The sequence below is a fragment of the Canis lupus genome, chromosome 2 (genome assembly GCF_011100685.1).
Source record: "Canis lupus familiaris isolate Mischka breed German Shepherd chromosome 2, alternate assembly UU_Cfam_GSD_1.0, whole genome shotgun sequence".
Lineage (NCBI taxonomy): Eukaryota > Metazoa > Chordata > Mammalia > Carnivora > Canidae > Canis > Canis lupus.
In genome coordinates, this window is record NC_049223.1 from 76,541,782 (window position 1) to 76,557,036 (window position 15,255).

At 37.3% G+C, this 15,255-nt stretch overlaps 1 protein-coding gene across 2 annotated transcripts in view; it reads right to left on the reverse strand.

Annotated features, from left to right (window-relative positions):
• Positions 1-593: 593 nt before the first annotated feature.
• Positions 594-15,255, reverse strand: part of CDC42 (cell division cycle 42) — a 47,596-nt gene continuing 32,934 nt past the window's right edge. The window contains exons 4-6 of one of the 2 annotated variants that reach the window (XM_038531674.1): positions 7,343-7,452; positions 7,025-7,222; positions 594-2,129 (exon numbers count right to left, since the gene is read on the reverse strand). In XM_038531674.1, coding sequence (XP_038387602.1) covers positions 2,040-2,129; positions 7,025-7,222; positions 7,343-7,452 — 398 coding nt within the window. In that variant the 3' untranslated portion in view covers positions 594-2,039. Of the gene's footprint in view, positions 2,130-3,411; positions 3,600-7,024; positions 7,223-7,342; positions 7,453-15,255 lie in introns of those variants that run through there. The other variant, XM_038531675.1, reaches the window with a different exon arrangement.

The following is a 15,255-nucleotide window of genomic DNA, read 5'->3' on the forward strand; positions in this document are numbered from 1 at the left end:
ATAAAATCTTTAGAAAAAAAGAAAACCACCAAAATGAGGTTATGTTACACCAAAGCTCTTAGTTTTCTAAGACTCTCCTACAGATCAGTATAATGCCCTGAAGGTAGATGAATCATTCCTGTCACCTAAAGAAAATGTATCCCATATTCAGATTCACAACACAGAATCTGGAATCTGATGGAAACATCTGAGTAACAACCTAGGACTAATGGTTCTCCAACTAGGATGTGTTACAGAAATACATGGAAAACTTTTAAATACCCATTGCTCAAGCTGTACTCCAGTTAGTAACAAAATCTGAAAAGCACTGATACAGAAAACTGGCTGCTCTCCAACTAACCAATGGATGAGAGAGGTGTGCTGGTATTCCCGCCAAACTTAGGGGAGAAGACACAAACCTGAACATACAGAGGGAAAACCATCACCTCAAACTGAGGCCAGAAAGGAAATCAGTACATTAAAAAAAAAAAAAAAAAAAAAAAGTTTAAGATCTTATCCCAAAATTTGTTAGAAATTGAGGTTACTAAGAGTCAAGTTCCCACTCCTAAGTATCTAAAAACAGGCGGAGGGAAAAGAACAACCCCCAGGCTGGCTTGTGAAGGGTTTTTTGTTTGTTTAATACATCTGAAAAGAATGCATATACAAAGAATTGAGACATGAGAAAGCATTGGTTCAACACTAATGAATCTACAAGAATTAGGATTTGGGGAAGGGGGAGAAGATTACCTAAATATTTTTAAAAATTGGAAACTGCGACCAAAATAAGTGGATAATATCCCTATTAACACTTATGAAGAGTCTTCATAAGACTCCATGATTTTATTAAACTAGAGAGCCTTAACTAGCTACTCTAGGGTTCCTCATATGCAAAACAGAAATAAGGGGATTCCCCTGACTGGTCCCCATGTTGTTAAATGTTCTCCCCACCCCCACCCCCACCCCCAGCTTCTTCATGAAGCAGGTCTCCATCCTCCCAACTTAAAAGAGGATGTGCATCATTCCCCTAGACATCTGTCTCCTAGCGCCACCTCTCACATTTCTTCGATTCACCAGGTCTTCAGTTGTGTTCTAGGAACACTGTTATCATACACTATTAAGCTGGACATCTATGCTAAGCATATAAGACAATGACTGACAGGGAAAAAAATGTTTTTTAATTACGTACTCAATCCATTTGGTGTATTTCAAAAGGTGCAATACTTTTCTTCATTTATCAGTGAAAGAAGTTAGAAATTAACTTCAAAAAAAATTCAGTAAATGGCAAACAAATTTCCTTGAAAGTCACAGTCACATATATAGTGCATCCTAGAAAAGAGGAGGGGCAAGACAGGTTCCACCCACTTTCATGAGTTTCATCAAATACTGGACCTACTCAAGGGTGGAGAGAAAAGGCAACTTTCAAAAAGGAGTATGTTATTAAATGAGGCATTTACTATACTCCTTCCTAAGAGCACCAGGTGGGGAACAAGTTTTCTAAACTAGATCTAGGAAGTGGAATGTGGAATCAATCCGTCCTCCTCCCCTTAAGGGCTGTCCAATGGTTAATGAATTTAAAAAACATGACTAAATAAAAACAAACCCCACACACACTCCCCGCACCACCACCCCACCCCACCCCCGCAAAAAAAAAAACAAAAAAAAAAACAAAAACAAAAACAAAAACTAAATGTCCCAGATCATTCTCCAGAGTGGATGGAGCCCGGGAGCAGCTTCAACAACCCAAATTAGTCTGTTACAGAGTCATCACAAGCATGCCTTGCTTTTAAACAAAAAAAAAATTTTTTTTTTGAAACGACAGAACAAAAACTAGTACTAATCACTTTTCTGACGATACACAATTACTCAAATTAACTAGTACTGAGAGGGGTAAGGGGACCATACCTATATGGGCCTTGTCTCACACGAGTGCATGTGGGTAGGTGCAGGGCATTTGTCATTATTGCAAAAACGAATTTTAATCTTTAATCTTTAGTTTGATTTAACATTGCTTTTAGTACGATGCTGACACCAGTTGTGCAGAAAGGGCTCTGGAGAGATGTTCATAGCAGCACACACCTGCGGCTCTTCTTCGGTTCTGGAGGCTCCAGGGCAGCCAATATTGCTTCGTCAAATACATTCTTTAGGCCTTTCTGAAAAGGGGTAGAGAGAAAAAAATGGGCAGTCTGATTTTCAGTATCAAATTAAAACATTCAAACCCCCAAGAGTCGGCAAAGAACAAAACGTTAAAAACAACTCTGAATCTCAACACAATCATCCCATTTCATTAAGTTTTGTCCAGGCAGGACAACTGGAAGGATCCAGCAATTCAGGAGCAGAGGACTGGATATTCATGAATGAGACAGTGGTCCTTTGAGAAAGCTTTTTGCAGACCAATGTATGTCACAAGAAGCAAACAAGCCACATGTGTCATTTGCTCATTCAATATGAGTTGTATAATATGCTGCTGAAACATTTTACATAAAAACAAGTGAAGCAGCTCTGCATTCCAATGAAACAGCGGAGTATGGAACAGGACCAAGAGGGCCGGCAGTGGGCAGCAGCATCCTTGTTACATGGAAGGCGCAGGCAAGGATGGAGAGAGCGGCTACCGCAGCTGCATCAAAGACCTTCACTCTGAACTCCCTGCATCCCACCAATCAGACAGAGCCAGGGGGCTCAAGGAAGCAAAATGTGGGCACCTGATACATATGTAAAACTAGAACCAGTCAGTGCAACAAGAATAAAGCTTCATCAGGCATTTATACAAACAACTGTATATTTTTAATTTCAAAATTTGAAGGTAACCACAATTTTATGTTTCCCTCAGAACAATAAAATCAGAAGCAGGAAAATATAAAGGTGGCAGCTTTACATCTCAACATTAACAAACCTTAAGTCAACTGTTAAAATGGATGCTATTCTTAAAAGATAGTGTAACAAATGATTTCATAAAGCAGTAGCAGATACATTGATACCTTTCCCACCCCAGACTGACAAATACTCCACTAAAGCACAGACAGCCAAAGCAATAGCAACACAAAGTTTCACTGCACAAAGGAAAACCAGAGAAGAATCCTCCCTTCCCCATTACACTCTACTAGCAGGTCACCCTTTTTCCATAAAGTTTGTCATGCAATTACAATTACAATTGATCATAAGAGTAAAATGATGTTTGTGTTACCTTCTCCATCTAGAGCTAAGAAGTGTTAGAACTCTTATTTTTTCCAAGAGAACATTCTTAATGCCACACCAAGTTCCCTTTTAAAATAGTAATCCAAACCAAAAGCTCTAAGCATCAGGCAACTCAAGAAGCAGAAAGTTAAACAAGTCCAACTTGACTACTGATCACAAAAAATATTCTATAAGATATTGCATTCTTGATCAAAAACTAATACAGAGGTTGCTCTTAGGTGGTGAGTAAAAAGACGCAGAGGCTTTCAAACAGGATGGTTTTATTCCTTTGTTTTTAAATGCTCTTTCTACAGTAGTGGGACAGGAAGCAGCAGCAAAGAGGGGAAGGAGAAAACAGTTTAGAATATACAGCACTTCCTTTTGGGTTGAGTTTCCGGAGGCTCGAGGGCAGCTAGGATAGCCTCATCAAACACATTCTTCAGACCTCTCTACAAGACAGAGGGGAGGAGAGAGAATAGCAGCCAGGTTAGAGGATTAGAAAGACTAGCAGATACAATAGCAGTCCGGATTAAATGGGCTGAATTCACAGAAGCAATGTGCCTTCAGAAAAATAACTGCCAGAAAGCGAGATCTTAAGCCCATTATCAGGACAGTAGATAATTGAACAGAAACTTCTTACATAAAAAAGGTTAACTGAGCAAGAAAGCAATTTTTATGAAAGTGCTATAAAAACAACATTTTAATGAAAATGCCAGGAGGAAAAAATAGATATGTAAGCGAAAGATAAATCAAGTAAGCCTTGTAGAACTCCCCAGTATTTCCAGTGAGAAGAATGGCACACACATTCTGGAACTAATTCAATTACAATTTCAGGCTTCTGTGAATTCAGCCCCTGAATAACTGAAGGACACAAATAGCAGACTAACAGGCATGCCACATGTTTCTAGATTCAATGACATAACTGGATGGGATTAATCAAGATTTAGAGTAAATCCGTTTCCCAGAACAAAATGGTGCAGATATTTACAAAGAGTGTTAATTGTTCAACAGTACCACCTAAGAGAAGTTTAAGGAACAGACTCTAGAAACAGCATACACTTCAGTTATTCAGTAATGTTATTAGAGCAAGTAACCACCACCCAAGTCATAAGAAAACAAAGAATGGGGTCCTAGAATGAGTTTTAGCAAGCAGTCCAATGCTTTAAGATGTCCGCATGGATATCAGAGCATAAAGCATGGAGTGAAAACAAAGAATATTCTCGAATCTACAGGGATTAAGATGCAGAAACACACTTACACCTCAGGCAGAACTCCAACGTGACAGTGTGACTCAGTAGCACTGGTACCTTGGGCCCAGGTCTATAGACTCATTTAAACTCACCTAAATCTGAAGCCACAGGTTTACCACCCAAAGAGGTTTCGTGTGTTCTTTAAGTCAATTTGATCAGTTTGGTAAAAATTTCCCAAAAGTCCCAGAATACCACTCCAGTAACAAGTACCAGCCCCAGACAATCCCAGGTATTCCCACGCCCACCCTAGGCATCCCAGAGGACTGGCACCTATATATCCCATGAGGTACAAAATAAATGAGAAATAACATTAAGTACTTATACAGAAGCAAAGAGGTTAAAAAGTTTTCTTCTATGTCTTTTACAAAGTAAAAATGCTAAACAAAAGTTCCTATGGAATTCTTTCTACACATCTCAGAGCAAACTCTGGTAGTCAAATATAAAAGGAAAAGAAGGGGATCCCTGGGTGGCGCAGCGGTTTGGCGCCTGCCTTTGGCCCAGGGCGCGATCCTGGAGACCCGGGATCGAATCCCACATCAGGCTCCCGGTGCATGGAGCCTGCTTCTCCCTCTGCCTGTGTCTCTGCCTCTCTCTCTCTCTCTCTCTCTCTCTCTCTCTCTGTGACTATCATAAATAAAAATAAAAAATAAAAAAAATAAAAATAAAAATAAAAGGAAAAGAGGAGGGTGGAAAGGGAAATTCCTTTTATAAGGTGGAAGAAAAAAAAAGGACAACCATGTGAAACTAGGGCACCCCTTCATAAAAAGCAAGTCCTTTCTTGCTTATTGACAAAGATAGCTACTGCTCTACAAAAGAAAACTAATCTTTGCTTTACCCACACTATCTGATCATATGAAGAATCCAGTTTTAGAGGAACCAACAAGATAATCTGAAGTCCTAAAAATTCTATCTCCCAAATAAATACAACCAAACACCCCATTTTCTATCTTCTGACTTCTCCAAATGCCAAAATCTGGCTTAAAATAAATAAATAAATAAATAAATAAATAAATAAATAAATAAATAAATAAATAAATAAGTAAGTAAGTAAATAAATAAATAAATAAATAAAGTTGCTAAATCTGTTCAATTTCCTACTGTCTGCAAAGTGACTTACTGTATAAACCTGTTCATACTGTAAGAAAATCTTAAATGGAAGCATCCAGTTCTTTAAATAAACTTCACCAGTGACCTAGAACTGGGTTCACATGGTCTATTTGCCTCCATTTCCCCCAAAAGCAACCCATATTTAGAGAACAAGGGTATGCAACGGATGCATATAGTTATAATCTGACACACGTTTCACATACATCCTTCCCCAACACACACATGCACACACACAAACACCCCTCTCACAGTTTTCTGTATCAAAACAGAAACATTGGGCTTTTTTTTTTTTTTCTAAATCTCAGTGCTATGGATATAAATCTTCTGAACTTTAAAAAATCTTTTACAATAGAACTGAACTGCCAAGGAAAGTTGGGTTTGGGAGAATGACTTTAGACCTGGAAGTAATCCTGTGGAATATCCAGCTAAGCATAAAAATTTTATCTTCAAATATCCAACCTAGCACTGAATTGGAGATTATTAAATTATGTCTAGGCCATACATACTAAACACCTAGTACATGCATAATAGGTAATTATATATGCTATTTGCCTTAGTATACATATAATCAATCAGTATACATGTTTTTTAAAAAACTTAATAAAAAGAGCCTATTACCTAAAAAAAAAGTAAGCACGATAAATCAAAGTGGATTTAATGTAATTTTAAGAAACCTCTTCAGCCCTGCCCTATTTTAATTAGACATATTTGCTCAATGTTCAAACCTCAAAAGCACCAGTACCAATAGAATAAAATAGTTCTGTGCTATTTCCATTTTTTCCTTTGTCCCCAAAACAGTACTCCAAGGGGAAAATTGGTCAGTAAAACCATGAGGGTGGAAAAGATGAAACCACAGGTCAGTTACAGGTCCCTCTAAATATTCTAACACTGCCCCCTATCCTCAGAATCTGATGTTTCCCATTAAACTAGAGGAGCTCCAATTAAATTATTCAGAAAGGGACAAAAGGATAGAAAGGATCATATGATGAAGGAATGTCTCTAAACACACAGGAACTGACATCCTTTTATAAAGCATGCTTAAGAAATAGCCAAAGCAGCTTTCTCTGACATCAAAGTCTCAATTACAACTAATTCCCTATGTCAGCTGAATTACCCCAGAAACTGTAGCATTAGCAGTCAAAATTGACAAGAAAAGATCAGATACATTTAGCTAAAAATTTAAGTGTCGGGGGGGGGGGGGGATCATCCACATACTTTCTTGTAAATTAGTGCTAATCTAGAACTTTCCCATAAATTTTTTTTAACACAATCCCTGACCACGACAAATGAGTCAGTACATTACGGGAGCTCACCAACTAAGAGTTTTATTCAGACTAATAATTTTCTCCATAAACAAAAAACTTTTAGGAAAAGAATATATACCATGAAGCTGGTCCTAAGTCTTCCTAGGCAGCTTTCTTGAGCACTGCAGACCACTGTTAAAAATAACCCCCGAATCCTAATACTCTTAAGAAACTACCCAACTGGAAATAAACATGGGGTTACACAGTCCTCACCTGTGTGAGTGCAGAACACTCCACATACTTGACCGCCTTCAGGTCACGGGCCAGCTTTTCAGCAGTCTCTGGAGTGATAGGCTTCTGTTTGTTCTTGGCAAGTTTCTCGATAGTAGAGGGGTCATCTCGGAGATCAATTTGGGTCCCAACAAGCAAGAAAGGAGTCTTTGGACAGTGGTGAGTTATCTCAGGCACCCACTAGAGAAAAAGTATTTTAAAAATACACCTGCATTAATTCACAAGACTCTAAGGCTTTTCACAACTCAGTAGAAGTTCTATGACCACCTTTTTCAGGGCAAGGGTATCTGACCAACTCACCTTTTCCTTCACATTTTCAAATGAGGATGGAGAGACCACTGAAAAACAGACTAGAAATACATCTGTTTGTGGATAACTCAGCGGTCGTAATCTGTCATAATCCTCTTGCCCTGGGGGGAAAAAATTGGAGAAGTCAGAAACTGAATCTTGGTGTCCTCACAGCATCAAAACCATGAGTCAGTCAACAGACTAAGCATATGGCTAAGAGCACAATGACCATTACTGAGAAAGCAACTTAACTGATCTAATAAAATGTATGGCTTTTGTAATATAATAGTACTCAATGAACATTCTTACTCAGCTAGTTCTATTTAATATTTCAATCCCTGAAAATAGCAATGAATCATTATACATTAGTTGTTTATTACCAATTTGTGTAGTTTTCAATCTTTGCGTCCATCAGCAACACAACAATAATGTAATAAAAATAAGCTGTTGCTACAGAAATAGTTAAATCAATCCTACTCAGATCTGGTTAAGAAATAATAAAAGGGGGGGATCCCTGGGTGGCGCAGCGGTTTGGCGCCTGCCTTTGGCCCAGGGCGCGATCCTGGAGACCCGGGATCGAATCCCACGTCGGGCTCCCGGTGCATGGAGCCTGCTTCTCCCTCTGCCTGTGTCTCTGCCTCATTCTCTCTCTCTCTCTCTGTGACTATCACAAATAAATAAAAAAAAAAAAAAAAAAAAAAAAAAAAAAAAAAAAAAGAAATAATAAAAGGGGGATGCCTGGGTGGCTCAGCGGTTGAGCATCTGCCCTCACACCCAGGGCGTGATCCTGGAGTCCTGGATTGAGTCCTACATTAGGCTCCCTCCATGGAACCTGCTTCTCTCTCTGCCTGTGTCTCTGAGGCCTCTCTCTCTCATGAATAAATAAAATCTTAAAAAAAAAAAAAAAGAAAGAAAAAGAAAGAAAGAAAAGAAAAGAAAAGAAAAGAAAAGAAAAGAAAAGAAAAGAAAAAGAAATAATAAAAGGACTCTGAGATCATGACCTGAGCTGAAGACAGATGCTTAACCAACTGAGCCACCCAGGCACCCTACCATCTTATTTTTTTTGTTTGTTTGTTTTATAGGAACTTTTGTATATTGTCAAATGTGTCAGAGCTCCAGCCAGTGTCAGAGCTCCAGCTATTTAGATTGAGAGAATTAAGGAGTTTGGCTGATTTTGTTTTCTTTAAGTCGAGTCATTTCTTTTTAAATCTCTTTCAGGGATCCCTAGGTGGCGCAGCGGTTTGGCGCCTGCCTTTGGCCTAGGGCGCGATCCTGGAGACCCGGGATCGAATCCCACGTCGGGCTCCCGGTGCATGGAGCCTGCTTCTCCCTCTGCCTGTGTCTCTGCCTCTCTCTCTCTCTGTGACTATCATAAATAAATAAAAATTAAAAATAAATAAATAAATAAATAAATAAATAAATAAATAAAAATAAATCTCTTTCATGTCTGTAATTACACAATTTAAGAAGTGAAAGTTACACTTCTAAGTGCTTATCTTTAAAGTCTTTGACTGTGACCCTAGCATACTGTTAGAGTAAGCATGCAATCAGTACTAGAGGAGCTGATGATGATTTTATTTTTTTATAACCTCCTCTTTCCCTTTTCATTTAACCTTTATTTTAATCTCTGTATTGTCCTAAAGATAGATACCTTTATTTATTTACACCATTCACAATGTATTGCTTATTCAAGTGGCAATAACAAGTAATATCTTTAATTGTCATGTTCTGATAGTGACCCTAACTTCTTGTATTCTCTTTCAATGCTGGGGAAAAAAAATTCACTAGCCTACCAAGTATTTAACTCTCTTTATTTAACTCTCTTTTTTTGCCTCTTTAAAAATATTTTATTGTGGTAAAATATATATAATATAGAATTTATCATTAACCATTTTTAAGTGTACAGTCCAGTGGCATTAAGTACTTAACTATTCCTTTATTTTTTTTAAAGATTTTATTTATTTATTCATGAGAGAGACAGAGAGAGAGAGAGAGAGAGAGAGAGAGAGACATGCAGAGGGAGAAGCAAGCTTCCATGCAGGAAGCCCAACGTGGGACTCGACCCGGGTCTCCAGGATCACACCCCTGGCTGAAGGCGGGCGCTAAACCACTGGGCCACCAGGGCTGCCCTTAACTATTCACAGGATTACTATAGCTCATTTTTGAAAATGAAATGTTAAACCCTGTCCTGGCATCTCCTCTCCTCCTCTCATGATTATGGAAATGTATATAGATATTTTTAAAAAGTTTTTATCTGGAAATAATTTTCAAACCTACAGAAGAGTTGAGAGAATTGTACCAGGAGCTTCCATATACCCTTTAACCAGATTTACCAATTAGCATTTTGCCCTGTTTGCTCTATTATTCTCTTTCAATATAATACGCACATGAATTGTTTTTCCCTGAACTGTTTGAGAGTAAGTTATATACAGCATAGCCATTTAGTCTTGTATTTCCTAAGAATGTAAGTATGTATTTCCTGAGAACGGAGGCATTCTTGTGTAACAATTATAAACTTTCAGAAATTTAACTTTGATGTAGAATTTGATTCCAACATCTCTAATTCCAGCTTTGTCAGCTGAACCAAGTCCAGTGTTTTCTGCTTTCAGTACAGGATCATGTATAGCATTTACTTGTCATGTCTTTTTTTTAGTCTCTTATTTTGGATCAGTTCTTCAGCCTTTTTTGAAATGAATATATTTCAAAAAAATTAATCCTGGCCTAGACTAGAAAAGGCTTTATTTTTAATCATTCAGCCACTGCAATCAATCTGTGTAAGTGCACATTAAAAACAGATCCAACTCTATATTCCTGAGCACCACTAAGAGCATCTAAATGAGTGTCCAACGTGTTACATACAAGGAACTTTCTACTCAGATGGAAACAGAAAACAAACATAGCCATTCTTTTAGAATACTAGGTCAACAGAAGTATTGGTCAGTCCATTTATTTGTGATAAACTAGCCCTCAAAGCTATATATACCTTTCTTTTCCTCTCCCAAGGAAAAATAAAATCAGAAATGAAATTGTTCAATCAACAGAAAGTATGCTACCTTACCTCTACTTCTGCTTCAAGTGCTACATTTAAGGAAAAAGAATGAAGTTAAGGAAAAAGAAAAAGAATGGTTCCTTAAGATGAGCAAGATTCTTCACTATCCAAGCACAATTTATCCAGCTAAAATGTATCCTCTATGTATATCACAAATAGCTATTACTCAATAGAGGCAACGTCATCACTTAGCATCCTTTAAGGTACACAACATGATCAAGAAAATCTCACTCTACATGTAAGTCAGATTTTGACGACAGGTCTTATATTACACCTACTCTAACAGCACGCCAGCTCACTGCTTAACTTCCAACATTTGCCAAAAATCAGGGATATATCTCATGGGTTGCTGACCTTTCACTTGCTTAGAATCTATTTAAAACTGAAATTCAAGAGGAACAAGGTCAGCTTGAACTGAGGACTCTGGTCCAAATGAAAGTCTGAAAGAATCTCATGGTATAAAAAATAAGAATATATTGCTAAAAGCCACATTTTTAGAGAATTCCAGCAGGCACTATAAACACCAGAAGAAAGCAAATTAAACATTTCACAACAATTTACCACTAGAGATTCAAACCTAATCATTATGTTCTATAACCAATTGTTCAAAATTTAATGGCACTTAGTGATCCTGCTTCCTATGTGACCACCCCTGTCAGTGGTTATTAAATCTAGAGAGAGACCATTTAATGAGACCAGAGTATTCACACAGTTCTAAAGTTATCTTCTCACAAATATTATTCGCGTATAAAAACTCTCCCCTAAACAGGACAATGTGAGGTGACTCAGGGTTAGTAGCAAGAAGCTTAAGAGCTTTTGCTCAATTTCATTTGAATTAACCCTAAATGTTGACTCACTTAGTCTTGGTGACAAGTGATTCCCCAAAGGGCTTCCTGCAGGGAGCCTGCTTATCCCTCTGCCTATGTTTCTGCCTCTCTATATCTCTCATGAGTAAATAAATAAAATCTTTTTAAAAATAAATAAAATTTTAAAAATAAAAATTCTAAACATACAGTAGAAAAACTGAATACCATAACCAAATGATCAAAATTATTTTACCAAAGAGTGATACCGTAAGATGGACATAACATTACTAATCCAGTATTCAAACCAAAAATGCATATTCTGGGGATCCCTGGGTGGCGCAGAGGTCTGGCGCCTGCCTTTGGCCCGAGGCACGATCCTGGAAACCCGGGATCGAATCCCACATCAGGCTCCCTGCACGATCCTGGAGACCCGGGATCGAATCCCACATCAGGCCCGGGGCACGATCCTGGAGACCCGGGATCGAATCCCACATCGGGCTCCCAAGCCTGCTTCTCCCTCTGCCTGTGTCTCTGCCTCTCTCTCTCTGTGTGACTATCATGAATAAATAAAATAAAATCTTTAAAAAAAAAAATGCATATTCTGAATCCGCTTGTAAGGAAATGGACAAACTCAAACTGAGAAACATTATATAAAATAACTGGCATGTTTCCTTAAAAAATGCCGATGGCTGTGAGGGGCTGAGGTTCCTTATTTATTTCTTCTTATTTAGTAAGATATTCTTAAGATATTCTTCTTATTTAGTAAGGATATTCTTATTTAGTATCCTTAAAGGATACTAAACTAAAGAGAGTAACCACTACATGTAATATAGGATACTAAATCAGAACATGTACCAGAAAAAACATTTGCTATGAGAGAATTATGTACTGACTGTAGATTAAAATTTTAAATGCTGTATATAATGTTAAAATTTCCTGCATTTAGTAAGTATACCGTTAGATAATATCCTTGCTCTTAAAAAATACATACACTGAAGCATTAAAAGCAAAAGGGCAGGATGTGTACAACTTACTCCTAAAAGGTTTAGAAACAAAAACAACATGCACACAGAGCGAGAGAAAGTCACGTTAAAAAGTGGTAAATCTGGTTAAGGAGTTCTTTGTACTGGCAACTATTCTGAAATTCTGAAAAGTCTGAAATTCAATCAGGATAAAAAGTGACAAAAAGGGGAGTGCCTGGGTGGCTCAGTTGGTTAAAGGTCTGACTCTTGACCTCAGTTCAGGTCTTGATCTCAGGGTTCTGAGTTCAAATCACACATTGGGCTCTATGCTGGGTGTGGAGCCTACTTGGGGGAAAAAAAAAAAAAAAAGGTAGTAACAAAAAAGAATGTATGTCAAAATATAAAAACGTTTGACCAGAGAAAAGGTCTTAATATAAAATACCACAAACAGACCCCAAATTTTAACAGAAGAAACTAAACCATGGTGTGATCTGCCATACAACAAACTACTATGTCACCATGAAGACTGACATATAAGTACAACCTTGATAGACATCACCACATTATTTAAGAGAAAAAAGATGCTAAAGGGATTGGGGGGGGGTGGATAGTAACAGCCCCTTTCCCTAAGGATAAATACAGTAAATGTATAGGAGGAGCTCTGTTTAGGACATACACTAAAATGTGGCAGTCTCTGAATACAGATGCTTTTTCATTTTCTTTTATCTATATTTTTATTATTTTCCCCTATAATAAGTAAAACCTGCATCTTTGTAATAAAGAGTAACATTTAAAAGTCTCACACAGAAAGGAACGGACAGTGGGGTGATTATGCAACATGGGAAAGAGTATGATAAACACATTAAGTAAAAAAAGCTAAATATAGAACAAAATACACAATAGAACAACATGTGAAGGAAAAAGAAAGAAGAAAATAACTATGGAGGGAACTCATGAACAAGAATATACCGTTATGATCACAGAGATAAATAAAAACCTCACAAGACAGAGCTCCATGTTCTTTTTTTTTTCCCTTTTAAGTAGGCTCTACCCCCAACCTAGGCTTGAACTCATGACCCTGAGATCAAAAGTTGTATGCTCTACCGACTGAGTCAGCCAGATGTCCCCCCATCTCTGATCTTAAATGGTATTAAATATAACTGTAAGAGTTGCAGCCAGCACCTCCCAAACTCCTTATACATCAGCCATCAGCTTTGTTTAGAAGTATGAAAAGTATAGTTCTCCCTTGTCAGTTTTTATTTCACACTAAAAAAAAAAAAAAAGAGAGAGAGAGAAAGAGAAAGAGAGAATGAGTTTTAGCCACAGGTGAGATAGGAAAAGCTATAAAAAAAATTCAGAACAAAATAACAAAAAGCAGATTAAACACAATCGAACAGTCTGAGGCCATCTCAGTGGGGATGAAAGCTTTAGCAGAAAGAAAACTAAGTTAATGGCATGACTTGAACTAAGGACAAGGGCTCTGAGATTAAGGCCTCTGCAGAAGTATACAAGTCTCCTCTTAAGTGTATCAAAGATAGAAACTCACGTGGATGCCTACTGCCCCAATTCTCCAATGCCTGTCAAAAAAAAAGTATCTCTGGCTTAGAGTGACCTCAAAAGCGAAGATGGAAACCCCCCAAATTGCCTGGGTTGGTAAAATCATTTCCTTAGTGAATGTTTTTAATCCCCAGAAAGATTCAGAATCTAATATAAAGATGAAAAAAATCAAATACTATTACTGTTAATTTTCAATTACATTTAGGAACAATCTATCCTTTCTAACACCCAGTGCCTATAATATTCAAAATAATCTGCTATATTAAGGAACATGACAAGTTTGTTCTGATTCCAATTTAAAATGTGTAACTGAGTAACTGATCTTAACCTTGAGATTTTTTTGTTGAAAAATGTTAAGAATTTTATAAAGGTTATAAATAACACTGTTTATGATAAATTAAAACATAAATACAGGAAATAATAAGCTATCAGGCTTACTGAGGCTATGTGTGTAAAAGTATGGGAATGTTCACTGTCAGACCAAGCAAACTGAATTGATTAAAACAGAAAACTGAATATATTAAATTTAAAAATGCAATTTAGGGACACCTGGGTGGCTCAGCGGTTGAGTGTCCACCTTTGTCTCAGGGCGTGATCCCGGAGTCCCAGGATCAAGTCCTGTATCAGGCTCCTTTCATGGAGCCTTGCTTCTGTCTCTGTGTCTCTCATGAATAAGTAAATAAAATATTAAAAAAAAAAAAAGAAAGAAAGAACTACTTTTATAAAAAAAATAAATAAAAACACAATTTAAAGTGCTGGAAAAAATTTAACACAGTTGTAAATGAGGCTGACTGGGACTAAAGTCTTGTCAATATAAGTTAATAAACCAATATTAATCAAAGGACACTTGGCCACCTTGAAAATGATTCATTAAAAGTGACTATTTTAGGGACACCTGGGTGGCTCAGTGGTTGAGCGCCTGCCTTTGGCTCAGGGCATGATCCCAGGGTCAGGGATCCAGTCTCATATCAGGCTCCTCGCAGGGAGCCTGTTTCTCTCTCTGCCTGTGTCTCTCATGAATAAATAATCTTTTTTTAAAAAGTGACTATTTTAATTAAAAAATGTATTGTTATACAACAAATTTAAAGGTTTACCCACTCCAAAACTACGTACTAAAGAGAAATAAAATATGTCCATACAAAAACTTGAATACAAATGTGCACAGCACCACTATTCACATAGCTTAAAACTGGAACCCAAATATCCATCAACTTGTAGATGGATAATCAAATTGTGCTATATTCACAGTATGGACTAGTACTCAGCAATTTTTTAAAAAAGTATTGATACATACAAATAGATGAATCTCAAAAACATGATGCTAAGTGAAAGAAATCAAGCACAAAAGACTCCATATTCCAGAATTTCATTTATATGAAATTCCAAAAAAGCAAAAAAAGCACAGTGACAGAAAGCACATCTGGGACTGCCTGAGGCCAAATCGAGAAGGGGCTCTTCAAGAGTTCAACGCAATGTTTTAGGGGACAGATCTTGATTATGGTGGAAATTACATGGCCATACAGTCAGTAAAATTAAACTGATTACTGATTT